Source organism: Hakea prostrata, chromosome 7, assembly GCF_041222555.1.
Source record: "Hakea prostrata isolate BN-2017 chromosome 7, UWA_Hpros_2, whole genome shotgun sequence".
Taxonomy (NCBI): Eukaryota; Viridiplantae; Streptophyta; class Magnoliopsida; order Proteales; family Proteaceae; genus Hakea; species Hakea prostrata.
In genome coordinates this window covers 29545307-29572075 of record NC_142606.1, presented here as the reverse complement: position 1 = coordinate 29572075, position 26769 = coordinate 29545307, and the positions used below count along the sequence as shown (strand labels likewise).

Below are 26769 nucleotides of genomic sequence, written 5' to 3'. Positions count from 1 at the left end.
ATTAAAGACTCAAGAGGTAATGTGCTAAATGTAATTAGGAGGAATTACCAAAAAAAAAAAATGTAATTAGGAGGAGAATCTACATAGAATAATTTCTAGAAATAATTCAAATTAGTAAGACATTTTATAGCAAAATATTCAAGATTAATGAGCAAGCTTACAAATTATATTCTAGTAATTTAGTCTTCAAAAGTCAACATGTCAAATGTGGTTAGGGAAGAGTATATACATGAAATAATTTATGGAAAGAATTTAAATTATGAAGGGATTTTGTAATAGAATCTTAAGAGTGAACGGGTAATCATTCCAATTATGTCTGAATGATTTAGGCTTCATAAGGTAACATATTAAATGTGGCTAGGCAGGAGAATTAAATAGAAATATTTATAGGAAATAATTCAAATTTACCACATATTTGCATCAAATTATAATATGCATCAAATTTGGGCTCAAAATGACCAAAATTATTGACAAAAAATACTCCCCAAAGCTGGAGGTGAAATATCGCCGAGATCTCAACAATATTTTGTCATACCACCCAGTTCGCTGGTTAGTGAACCCGATGAATCGGGCAATATTTCGCACCTTGGATACAACGGTGTCAAATTCGGTATATAGTACGGTTTTGGTATACGATAATTTGGTACCGTATTTGGTGTATACAGTGGTATGGTATTCAATGGTATGTTACCTAAAACAAAAACCGTATTGTACTAAATTTAAAAAAACGATTTCGACACATACTGTGCTGAATTTGAAAATAGTGTAGTACGGTATTGTTTCAGACAGTTACACAATTGATGCCCTTAATTGTCTTCTTCTTTTATTATTATTTTTTTTAATGCGCTTTTTTTTTATAGCCGGGCCTCTCCAATGAGAAGTTAGGCTAGCCACCCTGATACCCCTACCCCTCCATTGGCTTAATTGTTAGATGGAAAGAAATTTTTAAGTCAATCAAGAAGGTATTTGGCCCCAAAAAATAAAAAACGTAGGATGTACAAGAACTTGGAAGAAAGTCCATTGCACGTTGTTCAACTGACTGCCCGACTTCGGTCATTGGCAATTTTGGCAGTGCTCATCAAAGACTCTCGAGTTAGTCTTCTCCTTGTTCCTTCTTTCTCCGATTCTCTGATTTATAATTTCTGATATATTTCTTCTTCTCCAGATAACTTTTGCCTTTTGGAATCTTCTGTACACCGTCAGTACCGTCTGTTGCTCGGAAGTAAGTCTCTCGCTCCTTCTTTCTCTTTCTTTCTTTATGTGGGGGTGCACCGTGAACCAGATCAGCTTAACTTACAGCTCGCTGATATCAATGAAGGCCTTCTAAACTGCTGTCATTATGTTCTATTTAGTTTGCAGTAATCTTTAATGAAACCATGAGTTCAAGGCCTGATTTTTCTGATAAATCCTCCCTTCTTTTTAGTGTTAATGTTCCTGTTAGTTCGGGTTCTGGATTCTGTTGTGCAACAACATAATCTCTGTATTGCTGGAAAGAGGTTTCAATGTCATGGTTTTAATAAGAGACAGGGGTGACTCGATCTATTTAAGGTTTGCTTATACGAAAATCAGAATGGATCTATATTTTATGGGAACTGCAGCAGTTTAGAGTCCCTTGTAGGGAAAAAAGAAATAAAATACTTCATATCTTGGCCAACCGTTGACCTGTTTAAGTGAATCAGCGAGGCAAGTGCGAGATTCCAATTGATTAATCAGCATTCATTTCAGATCAGTTATGATTCATCCTGATTCTGTAGCACACGCTTATTGGCTAAAATTGGGTTTTCAGACTGAATGCCAACCCCCCCATTTTATTTTTTTTGGAGAAAGAGGGGGAACTGAGCTGATCCGATCCCTGATACTATGTTTTCAAACATCAGGCAATGAGCGAAACATAACTTGCAAGACTGCAGATCATCTGGCAATCAAATTATCTTCTCTTTACAACATGTCCCAGGTTAGGACAAAATAAGCCAACCTAGTATTCTTAGAAATGCTAGGTGCCAAAGCTTACTCCCTGCTCATGTGCTTGACTTCTCTCCTAGCTAGCTTGCAACCAGGGATGCTCCTTTGCTTTTAATCTCCGGCATGATAGATGCCCAGAAGAAAAAGTTTTTAATGACTTTTCTAATTACATGGTGGTTGTGAATGTTTGGATTTTTTTATCATCTTTACATTGTTAATATTCCAACACGTAGCAGTTTGACTAGAACTCCATAGAGTTCCTTCCCATGGGACAAAGAGCTCTACATCTTTACAACTCCAAATTGAAGCAAAATATAATTTTTTGGGAGATGGTGGACTAATAGAGGCTATAAAAAGCAGAAACTGGTAAAAAGATGGTGTGGTTAGCATTCATCTATTACATTGTTTTATTTCGCTTGAGAAACTTCCTTCTGTAATTTGTATGCTAGATGGGTGGTTGAGTGATTTACATGTTTGCTGCTTCTGATATATCATCCATAACATGAGCTGTATCGTGATCATCCTTTTTTATGTAAAAATTTGTAAAAGTATTCTTGAAGTCTTGGCCTGTTTTGTACCCTCACGTATCCATTACTTTGTTACTTATTATGGTGCCAACTACTGGAGACTTGTTTTTTGTAAATTAAATTTGTGAAATGATTTGGGGACACTTGCTAATATGGGTGCCAGCCCTTTCATTTTTGTTTGTTAGGGCTAATCCTTTAATTTTCAGGTCTGCAACGAAGTGCAAATTGCTTAAACGCAAAGAAAGACACATATCTTGGAGAGTACATTCTAATGGCAGCTCCTTTTGCATCCTCATCTGGTTGGAGTTATGATGTGTTCCTGAATTTTAGAGGTGCAGACACTCGCAGGACCTTTACTGGACACCTTTACAATGCATTGGTTGCTGCTGGAATTCACACTTTCAAGGATGATGAAGAACTCCGAACTGGGGAGGAGATCGGCCCAGAGCTACTATCTGTGATCCAACAGTCACGAATCTCAATTCCCATCTTCTCGAAGAATTATGCTTCGAGCAAATGGTGCCTCTATGAGCTTGTCAAGATAGTTGAATGCAGGAAAACCATGAATCAACATGTCCTGCCCATCTTTTATGATGTTGATCCTTCAGACGTTCGTAACCATACTGGAAGCTATGAGGCAGCTATTCATGAACATAACAACCTCTTCCATCAGAAGGTCATAGATGAGTGGAAAGAGGCTCTAAAAGAAATTGGGGAATTGAAGGGATGGAATTTGAAGAACATTGCTAATGGGTAAATACAACAGTCCCTATTTTAATTCAGTAGGCCTCACATTCAATTACCATCTGGTCAATTTTTATTGCTCTTTATTTTCCTTTCTTATCTTTGAAAAATTAACTATATCAGTCTCACCATAAAATGACCTTTGGAGAAAGTGTTGAGGAAAAGTCTGCTTAGCTTAGGTTTGGTTTCAAGTATGACCTTGAATGGAGCTTATCGGAAGGCAAGGATCTGCTTAGCCAACCCCATTTAGGAGAAGAAAAAGAGGTAATGGGGCTGGGCTGGGGAGAATGAGGGCTGGTACTTACTTGGGATTGAATTAGGATTGCTGAACTTGAAGAATTTCTGCATAATTTACTCTGGAAGTGCCGCAAAGCGCCCCCAGGGAACCCACAACTTCTCTTCCTTGCTTTCAAAGCTTAATTTATATTTTATTCATAAATCAACTGATGTAAATCCAATTCTAGGGTTAGGGTTTCTTGATAAGATTCCCTAGAATTTAGGATTTGCCTAGAATCTTCACTATGGAATGCCTAGGATGGGCATAGATAAGCTATGTGATTTTTGGATTGTGGAAATGATGGATATGGGTCAATCCAAAATTATGTGGGAAGGCTTTTGGAGAAAAGGGAAACATTAGGGTTTTTTTCAAAACCCAAGATGGGATAGTTTACTGGGTTGTAGGATATTCAAAATAATATTAGGGAAATTAGGAAAGGTAAAGGAAACCTGCCATTAGGGTGTGGAGGGGTTTGGGGGATAACTCTTGGGAAAAGGGAGGGGAAAGAAAAGGAAACCTTAGGTATGGGAAGGGTTTGGAATAAAGGGGACAGCAATATAGACAATTTGGCATGTAATAGGGTGCTATCAACTTCTGCAAGGAAGGAAAGGGAAATATCTTGGATAAGGGAAGGGAGACTTGCCATTGGGAAGGGGTGGGGAAAAATCTTGCGGTTCTTTCTCTTATCTCTTTCTTCTTTTCTTTATTTTTTGTTCTTTATTTTTTTTCCTTTAATTATTTCTTTTGTTTTTTTCTTCTTTTGTTTTTTTCCTGCTTTTTCACTTCTGCCGCAAGAAACAGAAAATTAAAAAATAAATAAACAGAAACAAAAGGGGGGGGGGGAAGAGGGTGCCGTAGAGTTGGAGGAGGGTTTCTTTGCTGCTGCCGAGGTGGAACAGTAAAGTTTATGGAGATTCTTGGTCTGAAACAGCAGGTAATAGGAGTTGTAAGGTGTAGGGAGAAGAGGAGAAAGAAGAAGATGAGGGCTGGGGTTGGGGAGGGGTTCAACTTACTTGTTTGAAGAATCTGGAAGAGATTGGTTGATGTAACCTGGGTTGGACGCCCCAAAATTGGGCCCAAATATCTAGACCCAGAAAATGCTTCCTAAAGCTGGCTGAATTACTCCAGGGGTATTTTAGTCATTTTCAGCCCCCTTTAGGACATGATATGGTCTTGACAAAACCCCCTCGATCCAAGGGTCATGTGTCTACTTATGGTTTTTTGTTTGAGTCAGTATGAGAGTTATTGTTTTTTTTAAGTTGTGTGTTGTGGATAAGATAAGATTCCTTTTCCCAATGGGATCTTATCCGTCGGAGTTTGTTTCTATTTGGAAGTTAGTCTCTTATCTCTTAAAGTTGGCTTTTTTCTGAAATTAGTTGAGTCCTTATTTGGTAAGTAATCGTTAAAGTTCAAGTTGTGAGGTAGTTGGATCTTTGTTAGATAGGGAGTCTCAAATTGAGTCAAATTGTCTTGTAATTTGGCTATAAACAGCCTCTTTGATTAGGAGTAAGGCAGGTTGGATATTTTTGAGTTAAATACTGGCATGGGCATGGTGGGGAATGGACTCTTATGGCTAGGGCTGGAGAGTAATTCTCAAAACTTCAGAAATTCCAGCAAACATCTTCTCTTATTCTTCTTCAAAGCATTCCAGCAGCATTAATTCAAGTCATTCTGATGAAGACATTAGTGAGCAGTTTCGAGTTTACCGGCGACGCCGACGTAGAGATCATCCCACGACAGCATCTATGTGGATGGACGATGAGAAACACTGCTCATAGGCAGTTTGTCATGTTATTTTCTTAGTCTTAGTGGGTTGGGTAGTAGTTTACTATTTAAATATTTTGATTTCATGTTTGAGTCTTTATGGGCTGGGCCTAGAGTCTGTTTGGGCCCAATTTTGAATTATTTTGAGTTTGGGTTATATATACAACTTAAGTTGGGGTTATTTTGGGAATTAAACATGTAGGGTTGTGAGGAATCAATTTTTTTATTTAAACCATGTATCAAATTCGTTTTTGGCAATTTTGAATGAAAGAAAAGAATTAAAAAAGCTCACGCTGCTCTCTCTCTCTCTCTCTCCTGGCGGTGTTGGTTTTCTCTCCTCTCTCCAGGTAAGTTTTCTCTCCTCCTTTCACCTTTGTTTCCCACTAGAAAACTTCTCCTTGCTCTCCTCTACAAAGATCTACTCTTTTTTTTCTCAAAAAAGACCTAGTTTCTTCCCTGGAAATCTTCTTCTTCTTCCCCAAACCCACGGTTCTGTATTTTTTTTTGGCAGAATTAAAAAAAAAAAAACCTTTTTTTTTTTTTTTTCTTCTTTGTTAGTCTAGTTGTCTTCTGTTAGTCTCCTTTCCCTTCTCTTTGTTTTTTTCTTTTCTTTCTCTCCCTCTTTCTTATCACCTAATCTCTTTCCTAGGATACGCCATTACTTCAGAATATTATTTTCTCCTTTCTTAGGATTCCCACTTCTTCAAAATATTTTTCTTTCTATTATTTATGTTCCTAGATGCTTTCTAACCCCTGTTTTGCAGCCAGGATCAGTAGGTAACATTAGCTCTCCTAAAATATTTCTCAATTATTTGTTTAAAACAAAAACTTCCTAAGACTCCCTTTATATTGTTAATTGTTGAATTCCTTGATAGAATTCTGATCTTGATTAGGATAGTTCTATTTTTCTTTAAGTTTCTTAATAGTCTTGCACTCAATTTAGTATTATGGTGCCAAGATCCCCATCCCCTTGTTTCCCTATCGATTCTTGTTTAGTTGTGCTTACCAGTAAGACTTATCGTGTTTATTTCTCTACTTTAACTGTCTTACATGCTTGATAAATCAGATTACAAGTGCTGCAAAATTCCTTTCTTTACTATCTGTCAAGAATAGGCGTTAATTCTAAGAGTCTAGTAGCCACTTTGTAGGTCCCCTAGTTTCTAGGGTTTCTTCTACATCAATTTTGGTATCAGAGCCAAGTTTAGAGTGTCAGTACTGCTGGACTTTTAGGTTTCGAGTTGTTAGAATTGCTGGTTTTAGTTTAGGTGTCTTTAGGTCAGACTGTGTATGGTAGTAACCCGAAGTGGAAACGAATATTCCAATATGAGTTGGTTCATCAAGTGCCCAATTGACCCCTGACCAATTGACTCAGTTGCTCCAACAAAATGGAGAGATCTTAAAGGCCATTCAAACAACTCAAGAAGAGTTAAATAACCAAAGGGCAGCACAGGCAGCCCAAGCCACCACCATTCAGGCCATAGAATGTAATGTTCGGACCCTTGCAACACGACTTACAGCCATAGAGGGACAGCAAGAGCAGCATGGACATAATACTCAAGCCAATGGACCTAGGAATGAAAACTACCAAGTGGACCTCCAAAACTTTGACCACCGCCTTGAGGATCTTGATAGAATTGGGGATAATTTCCAAGGTAATGGAAGAGGTAGAGGTAGAGGTCGTGGAGCACGTGGACATCTTGGACCTATGCATCATGCAACCTATGAGCATGAAAATGCTCTTGACACCCATGATAGAGGGTTCGATATTAGGAGGATAATCAAGGTAGAGGCCCCATCTTATGATGGCCAAATAGATGCAAAAGTCTTACTAGATTGGATTAGACAAATGGACAGGTACTTTGATTTTTATAATATGTCGGAAGAGGTTTGCTTTAGGTTTGCTAAGATTAAGCTTACCGGGGCTGCCCAAGATTTTTGGACAGAATTAGAGTACCAAGAGAACAATCTAGGACTTGAGCCAGTGACCACTTGGGTTGAGATGCAAGAAAGGCTTAAAAGGGAGTTCTTACCTATCACCTATAGGCTGAACTTGTTGAATGAAATGAACACCCTAAAGCAAGGGAAATAAACTATGACTGAGTATATGGCCAAATTCAATGAACTTAAGATTAGAAGCCGTACTCGTGAGGATGTTGAGCAAACACTTTCTAGGTTTATTACTGGACTTAACTCAGATATCCGGTTACGACTTGCACCCCACTTAGTGCGAGATGTCCCTCAAGCCTTTAGGATTGCTCTAGAACTTGAGACGTCCATGAAGATTTTTCCTCAAAAGAAGAGCTTTCAGCCCGAAGAATCTAGTTTCTGAAGGTCTACCCCCAACACTACCAATTTCCAAAGACCCCCTGTTAACCCACAGCACCCAATTGATAACAAGGGTAAAGGCATTTTAGGAATTCCCCCATGAAAGCTGGCCAGGTCCAGTGTTTCAAATGTCAAGGATTTGGACATGTTGCTAGGGAATGCCCCAATAGAAATCTTTATGTTGGAGGGCAAGACCATGTGGATTTAGATCAGGATGATGATCAGGAGCCTGAGTATGAAGACCATAGACCAGATGAGGACATATCTGATGAGGATCTCGATATGGTATATGGGTCTAAGCTTGGAGTTGTGCGTTGTATGGTATCACAACCCAAAGATACTGATGATTGGCGGCGGACTAATATTTTTATTACCTACACTTGCCATCAAGGTAAGAACTGCCGAGTCGCCATAGATAGTGGAAGCTGCATGAATGTAGTTGCTCAAAGTGCTATTTCCAGAATGGGGCTCAAACCAGAGGCTCACCCCAAACCGTACAAGGTTGCTTGGGTTGATCAGTCTACTATCCCTGTAACCCTTAGGTGTTTAGTTCCCTTACATTTTTCTAGTTATGAGGATAGAGTGTGGTGTGATGTCCTAGAGATGGATGTTGCTCACATCATTCTAGGGAGACCATGGTTATATGATAGGGATGTCACTACCTACGGGAAATCTAACATCTGTATCTTTGAATATAAAGGGAAAAAGATTCGATTGACCCTTAGTGCCCCAAAAGAGTTTAAGGTTGTGGAGCATAAAGGCAGTACTATCAAACAAACTTGCTCTAAAACACTTGGCATACTAAATCAGCAAGAATTTGAAGTTGAGTGTAAAGAATCAGGAGTTGTTTATGCTCTAGTTGCCTCGCAAAGTAATCCAGATACACATCACACATCAGACAAATTTGTTAATGTTCCAAGAAAAGTGCAACCCTTATTAGAGGAGTTTCGGCAATCGTTTCCCGAGGACCTACCAGATGAATTACCACCTATGCGTGATGTCCATCACGTCATTGATTTAGTCCCGAGGTCCTCATTGCCAAACTTGCCCCATTATCGCATGAATCCCAAAGAACACGCTGAGTTGAAGCGGCAAGTAGATGAATTGCTTCAAAAGGGATTCATTAGAGAGAGTCTTAGCCCTTGTGCAGTACCTGCCCTACTCACACCAAAGAAGGATGGTACTTGGCGTATGTGTGTAGATAGCCGAGCCATTAATAAGATCACCATTAAGTATAGGTTTCCCATACCTAGGCTTGATGACATGCTAGATATGATGGCTGGTTCATTAATCTTTTCCAAGATTGATCTTAAGAGCGGGTACCACTAGATTAGGGTTAGACCTGGGGATGAATGGAAAACGGCCTTTAAGACAAAGGATGGCCTCTTTGAATGGTTAGTTATGCCTTTTGGCTTAACTAACGCACCTAGCACGTTTATGAGAATAATGAATCAAGTGCTACAACCATTCAATGGCAAATTTTTAGTGGTTTACTTTGATGACATCCTCATCTATAGTAAAACCCCGTCTTCCCACTTAGATCACTTACGTCAAGTTTTCCAAGTGCTTCAACGAGAAAAGTTGTATGCCAATCTCAAGAAGTGCACATTCATGAGTGATCAAGTTATTTTCTTAGGATTTATTGTGTCAGCTCAGGGAGTATCTGCTGATCCTGAGAAAGTGAGAGCCATTGTTGAGTGGCCAGAACCGACTAACATCCATAAGGTACGAAGCTTCCATGGCTTAGCCACTTTTTGTAGGAGGTTTATCTACCGGTTTAGTACCATTATGTCTCCTATCACAGATTGCATGAAAAAGAAGGAGTTTCGATGGACTAAAAGTGCTGAGAAGGCTTTTAAAGAGATTAAGAAGTTGATGACTGAGGCTCCAGTCCTGCGCCTTCCAGACTTCTCTAAAGTCTTCGAGGTTAATTGTGATGCATTTGGCATTGGGATAGGTGGTGTCCTTAGTCAAGAAGGACATCCTGCTGCATACTTTAGTGAGAAGCTTAACGAAGCCAAGCAACACTATTCCACTTATGACAAAGAGTTCTATGCGGTTGTCCAAGCCTTGCGCTATTGGCGCCATTATCTTTTACTGCAAGAGTTTGTGTTATATTCTGATCACCAGGCCCTAAAATACTTGAGTGCCCAAAAGAAGCTAAATCAGAGGCATGCCAAGTGGGTTGAATTTCTACAAGAGTACACCTTTGTACCCAAACATCGACCTGGTGTTGAAAATACTGCTGCTGATGCATTAAGCAGAGTTAATATATACCTCCACCACACCAATGCTACAAGTCGGGCCAATGTGTTACTTCAAACAATGAGTGTTGAGGTTATAGGATTTGAGCGAATCAAGGGCCAATACCCCACTTGCCCTGATTTTAGTGAGGTATTCACTTCCCTCAGTGGAGACCCTCCTATTAGCCGCTTAGATTACCTTCTGAGAGATGGTTTCCTTTTTAAAGGAACCAAACTATGCATTCCTAGGACCTCACTTCGAGATTTCTTGATCTGGGAATTGCATGCTGGGGGAGTTACTGGTCACTTTGGTCGAGATAAGACAATTAGCCTAGTAGAGGACCGATTTTACTGGCCAGGACTCAAAAGAGATGTTGCTAGGGTAGTGAGTCAATGTAAGACATGTCAGACTGCTAAGCAACAAAAACAGAACACAGGGTTGTATACTCCCCTGCCTGTACCACGTGCTCCGTGGCAGGACCTTAGTATGGATTTTGTGCTTGGCCTTCCTAGGACTTTGAGAGGTCATGATTCCGTATTTGTAGTAGTAGACCGTTTCTCAAAGATGGCTCATTTCATTCCTTGTTCTAAGACAAGCGATGCATCAATTGTGGCTAAACTCTTCTTCCATGAGATTGTCAATTACCATGGGTTACCTAATACCATAGTATCCGATAGGGATGTTAAGTTCACTAGTCACTTTTGGCGGACTCTATGGAGGATGATGGGAACCAAACTCCGTTTCTCTTCTGCATTTCACCCCCAAACCGATGGTCAGACCGAGGTTGTTAATAGAAGTCTAGGGAACTTGTTGCGTTGCCTAATAGGAGAGTACCTTACCAGTTGGGATCGGGTCCTTACCCTGGCCGAGTTTGCCTATAATAGCTCTAAGAACCGAACCACTGGTCTGTCACCTTTTGAGGTTTGTCTAGGATACCAGCCCAAGGCTCCTATAGACCTTATTCCAGTTGTGTCTAGCTCTAGGACTTCCCCATCAGCCGAGTCTTTTGCGCAGCACATATCTGATTTACATGCAAGTATAAGACAACGAATAGCACTGAGTAATGATCAATATAAGTCCAAAGCTGATGTGCATCGACGACTGCAAGAGTTTCAAGAAGGAGATATGGTGATGGTTAGGATCAGACCACAGCGTTTCACTAAAGGTAAAGCGAGCAAGCTACATGCTCGTAGTGCAGGACCATTTGAGATTCTGAAGAAAATAGGAGCTAATGCCTATGTTCTTAATCTACCAACTAACATGGGAATCAGCAATATTTTCAATGTGGAGGACCTTATCCCCTTCCATGGCACTCCTACTACTGCATCTTTCTATCCAGATGACCTTAACACCCTTCCTTTTGTTTTTGATGACCCTGTTGGTATGACCCCTTCACTCCCTACTAATTCAGTACCACCTATGCCTAAATTTCACAACAGAGTTGAGACAGTTGAAGAGATTCTTGATGAGAGAGTTACAACTACAAAAGAGGGAGGTTACAGAGAATTCCTCGTTAAATGGCGGGGGCATCCTTAGATCGACAGCACTTGGATCACGATGGAAGAGCTACAACGACTTGACCCAGACATGCTAGAGTACTACCAGAGCCTTTATTCACCGGAGGTGAATTCTTCAAAGTCGGGGAGAGTTGATGAAGACATTAGTAAGCAGTTTTGAGTTTACCGGCGACGCCGACGTAGAGATCATCCCACGACAGCATCTATGTGGATGGACGATGAGAAACACTGCTCATAGGCAGTTTGTCATGTTATTTTCTTAGTCTTAGTGGGTTGGGTAGTAGTTTACTATTTAAATATTTTGATTTCATGTTTGAGTCTTTATGGGCTGGGCCTAGAGTCTGTTTGGGCCCAATTTTGAATTATTTTGAGTTTGGGTTATATATACAACTTAAGTTGGGGTTATTTTGGGAATTAAACATGTAGGGTTGTGAGGAATCAATTTTTTTATTTAAACCATGTATCAAATTCGTTTTTGGCAATTTTGAATGAAAGAAAAGAATTAAAAAAGCTCACGCTGCTCTCTCTCTCTCTCTCTCCTGGCGGTGTTGGTTTTCTCTCCTCTCTCCAGGTAAGTTTTCTCTCCTCCTTTCACCTTTGTTTCCCACTAGAAAACTTCTCCTTGCTCTCCTCTACAAAGATCTACTCTTTTTTCTCTCAAAAAAGACCTAGTTTCTTCCCTGGAAATCTTCCTCTTCTTCCCCAAACCCACGGTTCTGTATTTTTTTTGGCAGAATAAAAAAAAAAAAAAACCTTCTTTTTTTTTTCTTCCTTCTTTGTTAGTCTAGTTGTCTTCTGTTAGTCTCCTTTCCCTTCTCTTTGTTTCTTTTCTTTCTCTCCCTCTTTCTTATCACCTAATCTCTTTCCTAGGATACGCCATTACTTCAGAATATTATTTTCTCCTTTCTTAGGATTCCCACTTCTTCAAAATATTTTTCTTTCTATTATTTATGTTCCTAGATGCTTTCTAACCCCTGTTTTGCAGCCAGGATCAGCAGGTAACATTAGCTCTCCTAAAATATTTCTCAATTATTTGTTTAAAACAAAAACTTCCTAAGACTCCCTTTATATTGTTAATTGTTGAATTCCTTGATAGAATTCTGATCTTGATTAGGATAGTTCTATTTTTCTTTAAGTTTCTTAATAGTCTTGCACTCAATTTAGTATTATGGTGCCAAGATCCCCATCCCCTTGTTTCCCTATCGATTCTTGTTTAGTTGTGCTTACCAGTAAGACTTATCGTGTTTATTTCTCTACTTTAACTGTCTTACATGCTTGATAAATCAGATTACAAGTGCTGCAAAATCCCTTTCTTTACTATCTGTCAAGAATAGGCGTTAATTCTAAGAGTCTAGTAGCCACTTTGTAGGTCCCCTAGTTTCTAGGGTTTCTCCTACATCACATTCACAGAAGTGCACACGCAGTTTACAGCAGTCCCAAGTAAGTTGAAGCCCCTCACCCCCCATCACATCCTTTCCCTCACCTTCTCCCCCATTCGCAAGACACTCCTGCCCCTCCCCTTTCTTGTGCATAGCAGAATGTTTCCCTTTTCCCAGTTGGTCCCTGTTTTGATCAAATTCAGAGACAAAGTAATTCAAAATTTCTACTACATCGAACCTCCTGAAGCCTGAGCCTAATTCAGACCTTGCCCATGTTCCTGAACCATTAGAATAAGTTCTGAATCTGCAGAAGCAGCAAGGGCATAGCTTGGCATAACCCTCCTGGATCCTTTTTCAAACCCTAAGTTGGGTTTTAATTTGAAATTTCAGACCTGATTCCCCTATCAGAGCAGGGTTTTTAGAGCCTTAGCATACCCTAAACCACCTAGTTCAGCCTTTTTAATTGCTGGAAATCCTGGGCAATCCTAAGAATCTAGGGAATTTATGAACCTACCGCTAGCCCTTGATTCGGGGTTTCATCATTGGTTGCTGGATTTCTTGCTGAAGTCTTGCTTGAATGCTTGTAGATGCTGGAATAAAGAAGAAAGGCTGCAAATCGATGGTTGGTTAGTTGATCTTGAACAAAATCTTACTTCAACCATGGCCCTCTCAGCTAGGAAACCATGATCCTTAATAACTTTATTCAATCAAAGACTGAAGAATTACAAAGACTACTAGGCTATTTATAACCTTCAAAGACTTGGAACCTCTGTGGGAATCCTTAGTAGACAAGGATCCCACCACTTGACCTAAACCCTTGGATTGGATTCTACTAACTAAGACACTGAAATTAGACTTTAAGTTAGCTTAAATAAGCACATGCTGAATTCTCTTTTAGTCAAAACTTTTACTCACATGTGCCAATTTAAGATAACCAATGACTTAAAACAAATTTTAATCAAAACACAACTCTTAAGATCACTTCAAAACAAGGTCAATTTAAGAAATAATAAAAAGACTCAAAACTCTAGAAACAGAGTTGGAAATAATTCCAACTCTCAAAATAGGGCTTAAATGCAGTAAATACCCCTACTGGTGGGTTCGGCCAGGTCAAGGGGGCTTCTTGGAGCCATCCAGGCGGCCCCACTTGGGTTCAACCAAGGGATCTTTGTGTTAACATCATCTACTTGCTGATTACAATGCTAGGAGGCTTATTTATAGCCTATTGAAAGAAATTAAACCAGGACTCTTAGCTTAATGCAAATCAAACTAAAACTCCTAATTAACTAGGACTTTAACCCACACAAGGAGCATTCATAACTTTAGAGGAATCCAATTTGAATCCTAAGAGTAGATATGGATTCCTTACAAGAAGTAGGACAACTCTACGGGGCTCGTTCACAACTTAGGAATCCAACTGTAATCAGGACTCTTCAATAACTTGACAATTAAGGACTCAAATTCAAAAACAAAAATAGATCTAGGGTCCCACAAACATAATGGTCCCAACTAAACCCTAATTTGGACTCAATGAAAATATGCAAAAAATTACCCGAATAACCACTATGGTACTAGGGGCCATAGGGTTTGGGAGAACAACCTTGGGCCCTATTTCAGCCCTAAATATGGTTTACATCAATAAGTTTAACCTGTTCCGAAGAACAACTTATTAGCTGCCAGATAATGATGTACGAAAAATGGCTTGAAAATAGAGGGATCGTGATGCAAATTCATCACACAAAATGGACTTGTTTTATACTTTTATTAGGAATAAGTCTAGGTTGAGTTCTACATGTGTTGGGCCCTTGATCATTGGTTCTAATAGGCCACTTTCATGAGCCTAAATCATGTTAATGAGATTGCTTACTAGATTTCCTTTATTAGGACTTAGTTTATTGTATTTGTTTGCTTTTAGTTGTGTTGAGTCACTGAATGTGATGCATATGGGGTGACCCATGAGGTATCTCAGGGTCCCGGACTTGGAATGGGCTGAAATTCGTCACGTTGATCCGAAATGAGCCCGTGAGAAGGACACACTTTGTTGCAGTGATGAACTTCATTTTTGCGCCTTTCGGGATCGTTTTGAGTGTGTTTTGGGCATTTTACTGTTTTTAGTGGCATTTTCATTTTAGGGTTTCTTGGCACTATAAAACCATGTTTTGTGCGTCTTTTGGAGAGAAGCTGAATATTGTTGTTTTTGAAGAAACTTTTGAGAGACAGAGTTCTCCACTTTTTATCCAATCTTCTGTTTGGTCTTGTTCTTTGTCGTTTCGGCATTCGAATGCATCTCAACATAGGCTAAGTTTGGCTGAGTTCAGTTATCAGATTCCTGTTCCAACTCGAAGTCTTTGTTATTAGTTATTTTCATTGTCACTTAGGAGTCATAGGAATGTTAGGACTTAAAGTTTGACTACAGTCTGGGTTAGTTTTGGTCAAATAAGGTTACCTTGTTAGTTAAGGAATGGATACGCCTTTCCTTTTTAGTGTTTGTCTCTATTTTTGAGTTTCTGAGTAAGTTTGTGACGGAGGTCAGCATTGTACACACATCTGATTAATGAAAAGGGTATTTCTGCTCTCCTTTTGATGTAAGTAAGTTAGAATTCACATCAAATCACAAAGTCCATAGCATTTCTGGGGTTTACCAATTGCTGTAGTTGAAAGAACAAATGGAAGGCTCTAGAAAAATGAAAATAGAGGTTGGAAAAAAAAAAAAATATATATATATATATATATATATATATATATATATATATATATATATATATATATATATTTTTTTTTTGGGGTGGTGGGGTGGGGTTGGAGAAAACGTTGATGGTTTGTTGTAGATATAGAGTATGAAAGGGAGGAAGAGTAGATAGAAGAAGAAGGTCATCTTTGATGCAGTTCTAAATTGTTAGGGAACTAACCAGAAGCCAATTTCCGGGATCTGAGATGAAAAGTTGAGTTCAGTTATGTTAAGTGAGTATAGGTTTTTAGGACAAAACTAGGGTTAGCGGTTAGGATCTCGTAGAACCTATGGTTGTTGATGAGGTTAGGTCAAGTAAGTGTAGGGGATTCTAGTGATGAATGTTTGTTTCAGTGGTGTAATGTTGCTGAATTTGATGAAACAACGAATAAAGGTTTGGTTTTGGGTTTCTGAAAAGGAATCTTGGAGGGAATTTAGGGTTTATGATAGAAATTTGGATAGGACTTTGGGTCGAGTTTTCTGAGGGCAGAGAGGGTTTTTAGACCCAAATATGGGACTTTCTAATGGTTGATTAGGTCTTGGCAGGATTTAGTTTCCCCAGGAAGAAACTAAGAGGGGGGGGGGTTTGCTAGGTTTAATTGAACAACTGAGGCTGCAAATTGGATTGAGTACTATTGCAGGTAATTATTTGATCCAAAATTGGGTTCTCGTGGATGGCTGGAATGGCTGGACAAAATTGGTTTTGGGGATATGTATGAAAACAGAAGGTTGATGTTTAGAGGATTAGAAGAATAGCAGCAGAGTTGGGAGAAGATTCAAGTCATTCAACTTACCAATCAATGACTAATGGAAGGCTAATTAGCTTAGAAGACCTTGATCTTATGAGAATTTCTTGCAAACAAAAAGGTTGCTCAAGAGTACAGGATATTTGCAGTTTCAGGTGCTATAAGAATTTGGGGGCAGGGATTGGGAATTAGAACCGATTATTCAAGAGGTAGCAATTCTCAAACAAGAACTATTATTCATCAAATTATGGGGTGCTGATCTAGCCTCAAGTGAATGAGGGCTAGTTCTTTTAGGATCTTATCAAACCAACCATAGCCTGAGGTTCAAATTAGGGTTTCACAATTTTAGGGTTAGGGTTTGGGAATTTGAAGTAGTAAGGAATTAGGGCTTAGACTAGGGTTTGATTGGTCTAATAGGGCTGAAATTGTGATGGAAGGTTACTAAGGTTGGGGGGATGAGGTTCCCAAAATTTGGGACAGATCTAATGGTTAGATTGGCGTAGATCTGATCTTGAATTTTGGGTCTCTAGAAAAGTCCAAAAATTCAAGAATATTATGCGCCGGGGGGGGGAGATAGTGATATGAGAATTAGGATTTAGGGAAGATAGGGAGGGCCTAATGGATTAGAAAATAGAAACAGTAGTTTAAGATGGGAGAAGATGAATGGGATGAACTGAATGGTTACTTACCAAATATGGAGTGGTTGGAATGGAGTGAAGGAAGATCAGCAGTATGCCGAAGGAAAATTCCTTCAATCTGAATGTCATAAACCAGGGCTGGGGTATTTTAGTAATTTCCCTAGACTCAGGGTTTACCGTTTGCCCAGGAAATTCCAACAAAAGGTAGAAGGGTCTCAGGGTTTCTAAGGAGGTTCGAGAGCCTGCTGAAACTTAACTTCAGATTTGAATTGTTTTGTAATTTGAATTTCAGATTTGAAAATTCTGCAACTTTATATTTTCTGCAATTCTCAAGGTTGAAGGTGAAGTGCAGAATTTTTAAAGCAAAGGGAATTGGACAGAACTGCAGAAAATAATGGTAGAACTTGAGTCTATGGCTTCCTGCGATCCTAATTGATGTGAAAAGGCTGGAGAAGGGGCTGGGAATCAGGGTTTCCTCAAATGATTAGGATTTAGCTGCCATGGGCAAGAAGGAGGGGGGGGGGCCTGTGGGTGCTAGGGTAAGTGGGGGAAGGTGCTGGGGAGTTGTGGGGGTTAAGGAAAGGGCTTAAGGGAGTCGTGGGAGCTAGAGGAGGCTGCTGGAATGATGTAGCAGCAAGGCAGGGGGCTTGGGGAGGTTGGGCAGGGCAGGGGAGGGGTGGGGGAAGGTTGCGGATGAGAGAGGGAGGCTGGGAGTGGTGGTCGGAGCTCTTGGACTTACTTGAATGCTTGCTGGTCTTGATGATTTAATGCTTCTGAGCTTGAAGATGGCTGCTTGAATGCTGGAAGTAATTAGGAAACTCTCAATGACAACCACAGGGTCCTCCTCAAAGGAACCCTGTTGCTCACTCTGGCAATTAATCAATCAAAATTCTTATTCATAAAAACTGAAAATCACAATGCAAGAAGAGGCTGTTTATAGCCTAAAATAATAGACTCTGACTGCAACTTGGATCTCCTTAACTAATATGATCCCATTACATATTGGATTGGATTCTTATCCAAAACTCCTAACAGATACGATAAGGAGTCTTATCTTATCTAAACTACTAGGTAGGACTCCTTCAAAAGCAACTTCAACTCAAAATATAATACTCCAAACAAATCCATACCTGTCTCAAACTGACTCGATGACATTCTGAAAAATTCCTAAATTAATTTCAGGGGTAAATTAAAGGCTAAGAAGCCCAAAATACCCCTCATAAAGGGTTTGGCCAACCTATGAAGGTTTCTTCGAGCCATCCTGGGGTCCCACTTGGACGGTCGGCCAAAGGGGGTCTTTGTGTTCACATCACTGAATCCCTAGATGCTTGACATTTTGATCTCCTGCAAAAAAACTCAATAATTTTTTTCATCAAATCTGTCTTTGTTACAAGCATAGATTGTCTATTTATAATAATAGCCTTTAACAAATACTCCAGATAACATTCAAATAGGACTTCTACTGGGACATCTACTTCTGACCTTAAAAGATTCGTCACAATCTGGGCTGACTCAAATAATTAGTTTAAAACAGAATTGAACTCCTGACAGTACTTTACATCAAAACAGAATTAAAACAGGACTTCTTTCTTAAATAGGACTCTTACTTATCTCAACCTAGACTCACTCAAATAATAATTTAAAAACAGATTTGGACTCCTGGCAATCTTCTAATCATAATTATGCCCAGCTGGATTCAAGTTGGGCTGTCAAAATGGCCAAAACCCCCTGGTATCGAATTATGCTTCTAATGCTGTTGTGCGGTAGCCTAGGCTGATGCTGGCACAACTGAGCAATTACATTTATTTGTAGGCATACATGGCTAACATTAAACTTAGAGACAACATTAAATTAGAATTCCCGACTAGGATTCACTGTCAAGTCCTAACCAAATTACAACTGCAAAGATAAGACTGAACTAGAGGACTAAAAAGATTTTTAAATACCATAAGCCTATGGCCACTATTTTGGTGTTAGCGTAGAGAGGAAACCTTCACCTGCTCTACACTTGTGGGGGGCTGATCTAGGGAGAAATCCCTACACCTGGGACTGGTTTTTGGCAGCCAAACTGCGTCACTCTTAACTTCATCATCTTTGAAGCGCTCTGTCTTGGTTTCGCTACTAGAATCTTGATTCTTTATTCTTTCCTTGCTTGTCTTCAATCTTGAAAGAGTTTTATCTAAATCAAAAATGGAATTGAAGGAATACCTACTTTCCAGGCAATAACTATTCCCTAATAATTGCTTTCCGGCAATATTTCCCCTTTAAGGTTAGTTCAAACCAGTTCAGACCCCGAATGATAATAGAATGAAGGGAAAATTACTAATCAAACCCTATGCTGTATCTACTTTTACTGTTACCCCCAGGGGTGGACCCACTAAGGGGCCGGGGGGCATGCCCCCCCCCCCGGATTTTTAAAATTTTTTACTATTTCCTTAGCTTTTTCATTTTTTATATTAATTTCCTTCATTTTTCCAGCTTTTTTCTCTTCTCACATGTGTAAAAATCACTATTTGGCCCTCCCAAAATTTGAAAACAATTTTTAAAGGTAAAATAATGGGTATAAATGTCATCTCTATTTAAAAAATAAATCTTCAATCCCTATTTATTCTCCCTTCTCTTTTCTCTCACATCTTTTCTTCCTATTTATTCTCCTTCTATAAACGTGGGTTAAGGGAAATTTTTGAAAAAGCCATTTCTAATGGAAACTAACTTAATTCCTATTAATTCTCTTCTCTCTCACATCTTTTCTTTCTATATATTCTCCTTGTATAAACGTGGGTTAAGGGAAATTTTTGAAAAAAAAAATATTATTAAATATTCAAAATGTCATTTCTAATGGAAATTAACTCCTCAATCCCTATTTATTCTCTCATATCTCCTTTTTTCTCTCTCCTCTTTTTTTCCTATTTATTATTCTCTTCGGTTTCTTTCATTTTATTTATTCTATAAGTGCGGATTAAGGAAATTTGGGAAAAAATCTTCTGCACAATTAGGTTCTCTTTCTCTTTTACTTATTTTTTATGTTATTCTTTATTTGATTTTATATCCTTTGTTTTTGTATTTCTTTTGCAATTTTTATTATTTGATTTTATATTGTAAATAAAATGTCTATAATTGTAAGGTAACTAACTACCATTGGTTTGCATTTCTTACCTAAATTTTTTTTTGTTTGCAAATTTTTTAGGGTTAAAGTCACGTGTATTTTTGTTTTAACTGATGCTTTAATTTACCTTGTTGAAAAAAGTACCATTATTAATAATTTACCTATTTTTGTCAAATATACATGGGCCCCACAAAATATATGTAGGCGTATTTCTTAATATAATAAAATAATTCATAGGTGGGACCTTAATGGGTCTTATAAGGGCCCACAAAATATGTGTGGCGATAAAGCATTGGTGATTCCCCAATGTGAACTTTTATTATTCGCCCCCCCCCCCCACTATTGAATCCTGGTTCCGCCCCTGGTTACCCCCAACTGTTACTAGCCGTTTATTAACTGATGATGTGGCAACTTTTCATTTTTTCAAAATTCTCTGGAGTACTGCAGGCCAATAGGCTTTACGGCCATGCACCTTGAGATCTGAAAGAATATCCCGGAGTTTTTCAATGGGGAATTTACCCCCTCTTTTGTTGACAAGGACCCCCTCCCGGATCAGAGGGTGATGCAGGACACCTCCAACTTTGACCTCGTCTTCTTCATCCGTACACGTATCAAAATTATTCTTTCCTGAGAGGGATATTCATACTACACTAATTTTCAAGTCTTTGACCAAGGATCTGCCTGAACTAGTGCCAAGGAGTGATGAAATCCCAGTGGTTGAACTGGTTCCCATCACTGTCTTAGGGAATAGCCCAGACAGTGATAAGATGGCAACCCCTCCGTCAATAGATCAGTAGAAATCAGCGAGTGGGTACTTCTTGGATAAGGAGCAGTTAGAAAGACTTAGCCAGAACTACTTATCCCAGGGGATGGGCTAAGATCTTCTTTTTGACTGAAGAAGAAAGGCGAGATTGGAATTGAGAAGGCGTGGGATCCGCTACTATGGCTCCGAAATGGGCCCGTTTATTAACCACTTATCAGATCCTATTTCCTTCACTGTCATGGAACTGACATTATGGCGATGAAAACCACCACGGTAACCATTAAACCTATTTCCAAAATAACGATACATCAATTTACTGTTCTACCCTTTCCCTTTTTTTGAGTGAATGCTCTTTCCATCTTCTTCGGCCTAAAACATTAGAAACCCATGGCGGTGGTGTTTCTTGATCTTCGCAAATTGGGAGAGTTGTTTTTGCTTCCTGCAACCCCTTCGTTGGATCAATCCACAATAGCACATATTGCACCTAAAATGTCTTTGTTAAAAAATTTGATGACCTTACCAGCAATACCTGGTGTTATCATTACATATGATGCAATGTCACCATTCTTGTTAGGTTTTTTTATTAAGATCTATATTATTTATATATTAAGTTTCAAAATTGGTTTTTGCATTTCTTTTATTTAATTGTTTTGTTTGTGTGTGGGACCCTTGAGGTAAGGGTGGTAATAAGGCACCATGAGGTAAGGGTGGTAATGAGGCACCATGAGTAAAGGAGGCCCTTCATGACCTTGGTTATGAGGCCCTTCATGACCTTGGTTATGAGGCTCTTCATGACATTGGTCATGGGTCTTAAAGGTCTTGATCATGGTGATGAGGTGGGCTTACTTGAATGGTGGAATTACTCAAATTCTACCTCTTGACCTTCATTTCTCATTTCAACTTCATGACCATTCATGGCCATTACCATGAGTGGGGGTTAAGGTCTTTGAATGGGTTAAAGCCTATTCATTCCAAAGAAGTGAATATGAGAGTTACTTCCCCAAGTAGTGGGGAGGTTAGGTCAAGGGGGGTTTATTCACATTAGTGGAGGAGGGACAAACCATTGATTCTCCATTAGTGGAGAATTGATTCTCCCCTTGTGAGGAGGTGTGGTTTGGGCCTATATAAACCCAACCCTTCCTTGCATATTGTGTGCTATTGTGACACTCCTCACTCACATTATTTGTTTACAAAGTTCATTTCTTTCTTGAGTTGTCTAGGTGTTGTGCTATAGCTTTTGGCTCCTTGAAGGGACTAGAAGAACTACCTCATCTTCTAGTTGGAGGTTGCTTTATCTTGGAGGTGGTGGTGCGAAGAACCCTTGGTAGTAGGGTGCATCAATTACCTTAAAGACAGCATCAAGGTGTGACTCAACCTCATCGATCAGTGGTTCGTTCGGTTGCAACTTCAAGCTCTTCAGATTTGCTAAAGATCTTCATCTCTCAATTGTATTGCAATTTCATTTTTGTATGTTTGGAGAATTTGTAATACAATTACCCCAACAAGTTTAAGGTAATTGATTTGGAAGATCCAATGGCAAGTCTTGGAGATGGTGACTTCAACAAAGACGGAGACAACAACATTGAGGTTGTTGATGGAATTAACACCGGAGGAGATCCTTCAAACAATACTATTGAAGACAAAATCAACAAACAAGGAGACAACACATTCGTTGGCATGGTAAGTTAGGTCATAGTAGTGTGAAATATATCACCAAACTATGCAAGTTAGGGATGATCACCAATAAGATGGAATCTCCCAAGGACATGTGTAAAACTTGTGTGGAGGCTAAGTTAACCAAAATGCCTCATAAGACTATGGATAGAAAGAGTGATCTCTTGGAATTGATCCATAGTGACTTAAGTGACTAAAAGTTATATGAGTCAAGGGGAGGAAACAATTATGTTATCACCTTCATAGATGATCATTCAAGATATACCATGATATTTTTGCTCAAATCAAAGGATGATGTCGGAAAGGCATTTATATCTTACAAAATGGAAGTTGAAAATCAACTTGGCAAGAAGATTAAAAGACTTGGAACCAATAGAGGGACTGAGTATTTTAGTCTTGATAAGTTTTGTGAGGAAAATGGAATTATCCATGAAACGACTGCTCCTTACCAACCGGAATCAAATGGGGTAGCGAAAGGAAAAATAGATCTCTTAAAGAGATGATGAACTCCATGTTGTTGAGTTCTAATGTACCACTTGATATGTGGGGGGAAGCCATGTTGACTTCATGTTATCTATTAAATAGAATCCCACATAACAAGACCGGTATGGTTCCATTTGAAAAATGGTTTGGTAGAAAACCAAGTATAAAACATTTACGTGTTTGGGGCTGTTTGGCCAAGGTGTTGTTACCGGATTCCAAGAAAAGGAAACTAGGTCCCAAAACATGTGATTGTGTGTTTTTGGGGTATGCGATAAATAGCACGGCATACCGATTCATGGTAATTAAATCCATGGATGATGTTATTGAACCAAATAGCATCATAGAATCAAAGGACGTTGAGTTCTTTGAAAGAATATTCCCCTTTAACTCCGCCTTACCTATAAGTAAGGAGAGCCAATTGATCAATGGGGAATTGGATCAAATTGAAGAGAATATCAATCAATTGGGTATTAGTGATGGGAATCAATCAAGAACAAGCAAACGACTCAAAAGACCCAAATATAAGGATGATGAGTGGCTTGTTTACTTGGTAGATAAGGATCCTCTTAATTATAAAGAGGCTATCACATCACTAGATGCCATCTTTTGGAAGGAGGCAATCAAGAGTGAACTTGGTTCAATCTTAGTGAATAATACTTGGGAATTGGTAGATTTACCAATTGGCTCTAAAACTTTGGAGACCAAGTGGATATTTCGGAAGAAGTTAAAAAGTGATGGGTCCCTTGATCGTTTCAAGGCTAGACTTGTTGTCAAGGGATTTAGGCAAAAACCAAACATCGATTATTTTGACACATTTGCCCTTGTGTCGAGAATTGCCTCAATAAGGGTTATGTTGGCAATGGCGTCAATACATAATTTGGTCATCCATCAAATGGATGTAAAAACTGTTTTTCTAAATGGTGATTTAGAAGAGGAAATTTACATAAAACAACCAGAAGGTTGTATTGTAAAAGGACAAGAGCAAAAAGTTTGCAAGCTTCGAAAATTCTTATATGGATTGAAGCAAGCGCCTAAGCAATGTCATGAAAAATTAGACAAGGCTCTAATTTCAAATGGCTTTATCATCAACAATGCCGAAAGGTGCTTATATAGCAAGTTTCATGGTGGTAAAGGTGTATTTATTCTATTATACGTAGATGATATGTTGATAATGGGGACGAGCTTGGCAATAGTGAATCAAACTAAGCATATTTTGATGTCTAATTTTGACATAAAAGACTTAGGGGAAGCTGATATGATTCTTGGGATCAAGATCATCAAGCAAGGGAATTGAATTTCACTATCTCAAGCTCGTTATGTGGAAAACATACAAAGTATGGCTACCATGAACTTTCAGCATTCAAAACACCTTTTGAGGTGGGATGTCATTTGAAAAGGAGCTTGGGTGAACCAGTGAACCAGAAAAGGTATGCACAAATCATTGGTTTAGTTTCATATCTTATGAATTGTACACGTCCGGATATTGCTCTTGTGGTAGGAAAGTTGAGTCAACATACTCAAAATCCTAGTAAAGAGCATTGGAGTGCAATTGATAGATTACTAAGGCACCTAAAAGGTACTATAGACTATAGTTTACACTATAGTGGTAAACCAATAGTTTTAGAAGGGTATTGCGATGCTAATTGGATTTCGGATACAAACGAATCCTTAGCCACTAGTGGGTATGTGTTTACACTAGCAAGCGGTGCAATATCTTGGAAGTCCACAAAGCAATCATGTGGAACAGGCTCTACCATGGAAGCTGAGTTCATAGCCTTAGAGAAGGCAGGAACAGAAGCCGAATGGCTTAGTAGTTTAATGGCGGATATACCATTGTGGGAAAAACCGACGCCATCGGTATCATTACATTGTGATAACCAAGCGGCTATTCACTTAGCCAAGAATAAAGTGTACAATGGTAAAAGGAGGCATATACGCCTCAGACACAATCTTGTGCGACAGTACATAGATGAAGGAATGATAGCTATCGATTATGTGAAGTCAGAAAGGAATCAAGCTGACATGTTCACAAAGGCTATGTCTGTCAAAAATTTGTGTATTGCATCTACAGGAATGGGGTTAATGCCTAATCCTCGGGTCACATGATGGATACCCTATTTATGTGAAGAGGCTAAATACCTAAATTAGGTTCAAGCGGTACAAACGAAGTCATGGGAAGACCGGTTCAGTACTATTATTTATAATTATTCCATTCTAGGGTGTAGATGAAGGTAATAGTACTACCACAAGGGTAAGGTTAAGCGAAGCTCTTAATTAGTCTAATCCCAAGGAATGTGGGGGTGTGTTAGTTGTGGTGCACATAAGAGACTAACCTAAGTGGATGTAGGTGGTTTGGCTGCTGCCGATGAGAACTTATAGGCGAGTTCTTTAAACATTCATGAATCCAGGATAAGGGACATGGCCGGTTCAAAAGTCCAATGTGTAGTACAAAAGGTAGCTCCAAAAGTCGACCTTTAGGACATGGATGATGGGACGGTCAGCTACCCTAATGAGGAAAGGTTCAAGGAGTTTGACTCTACCTGTACTCTGTAGCGCGACTCATTAGACCTAGTGTAGGTTCAAGTCCGAAAGACACCTACAACGATGTGTCCTTTAGTGTCTAATAAAGTCACAACACGAGTCCTTTTTTGCAATTTTGAAACTTGTGGGGGATTGTTAGGTTTTTTATTAAAATCTTATTTATATGTTAAGTTTCAAAATTGGTTTTTGCATTTCTTTTATTTAATTGTTTTGTTTGTGTGTGGGACCCTTGAGGTAAGGGTGGTAATAAGGCACCATGAGGTAAGGGTGGTAATGAGGCACCATGAGTAAAGGAGGCCCTTCATGACCTTGGTTATGAGGCCCTTCATGACCTTGGTTATGAGGCTCTTCATAACATTGGTCATGGGTCTTAAAGGTCTTGATCATGGTGATGAGGTGGGCTTACTTGAATGGTGGAATTACTCAAATTCTACCTCTTGACCTTCATTTCTCATTTCAACTTCATGACCATTCATGGCCATTACCATGAGTGGGGGTTAAGGTCTTTGAATGGGTTAAAGCCTATTCATTCCAAAGAAGTGAATATGAGAGTTACTTCCCCAAGTAGTGGGGAGGTTAGGTCAAGGGGGTTTATTCACATTAGTGGAGGAGGGACAAACCATTGATTCTCCATTAGTGGAGAATTGATTCTCCCCTTGTGAGGAGGTGTGGTTTGGGCCTATATAAACCCAACCCTTCCTTGCATATTGTGTGCTATTGTGACACTCCTCACTCACATTATTTGTTTACAAAGTTCATTTCTTTCTTGAGTTGTCTAGGTGTTGTGCTATAGCTTTTGGCTCCTTGAAGGGACTAGAAGAACTACCTCATCTTCTAGTTGGAGGTTGCTTTATCTTGGAGGTGGTGGTTCGAAGAACCCTTGGTAGTAGGGTTCATTAATTACCTTAAAGACAGCATCAAGGTGTGACTCAACCTCATCGATCAGTGGTTCATTCGGTTGCAACTTCAAGCTCTTCAGATTTGCTAAAGATCTTCATCTCTCAATTGTATTGCAATTTCATTTTTGTATGTTTGGAGAATTTGTAATACAATTACCCCAACAATTCTTGTTGGTCTTTTGCTTTTTGGTGGCAGAATTCAAAGTTTCTACATGTGTCTCTGAAAATTCTAACTTTATTTCATTCAAGAAGCATTTCTCTATTTCTGAATGTGTGAATACATCCTGAACTAGGAAAAAAATCCAGCGTATCCCTTTTTTTGAATATTATCTAAACTAGAAACAGAGAAGAAATTTGAGATCTCAGCAGTCCAAACTTATACCCGAAGTTCAAATCTCTGTGAGGAACTGAAGTTTAAAAGTAGAAGAAAAGAGAGAGAGAAAGAAATGAAA

At 39.1% G+C, this 26769-nt stretch overlaps 1 protein-coding gene across 2 annotated transcripts in view; it reads left to right on the top strand.

Moving 5' to 3' along the window:
* The first annotated feature begins 987 nt into the window (after positions 1 to 987).
* LOC149010875 (TMV resistance protein N-like) overlaps positions 988 to 26769 on the top strand; it is a 44392-nt gene continuing 18610 nt past the window's right edge. Inside the window, exons 1-3 of one of the 2 annotated variants that reach the window (XM_089162281.1) lie at positions 988 to 1092; positions 1166 to 1222; positions 2696 to 3242. In XM_089162281.1, coding sequence (XP_089018407.1) covers positions 2761 to 3242 — 482 coding nt within the window. In that variant the 5' untranslated portion in view covers positions 988 to 1092; positions 1166 to 1222; positions 2696 to 2760. Of the gene's footprint in view, positions 1093 to 1165; positions 1223 to 2674; positions 3243 to 26769 lie in introns of both variants that reach the window. The other variant, XM_089162282.1, reaches the window with a different exon arrangement.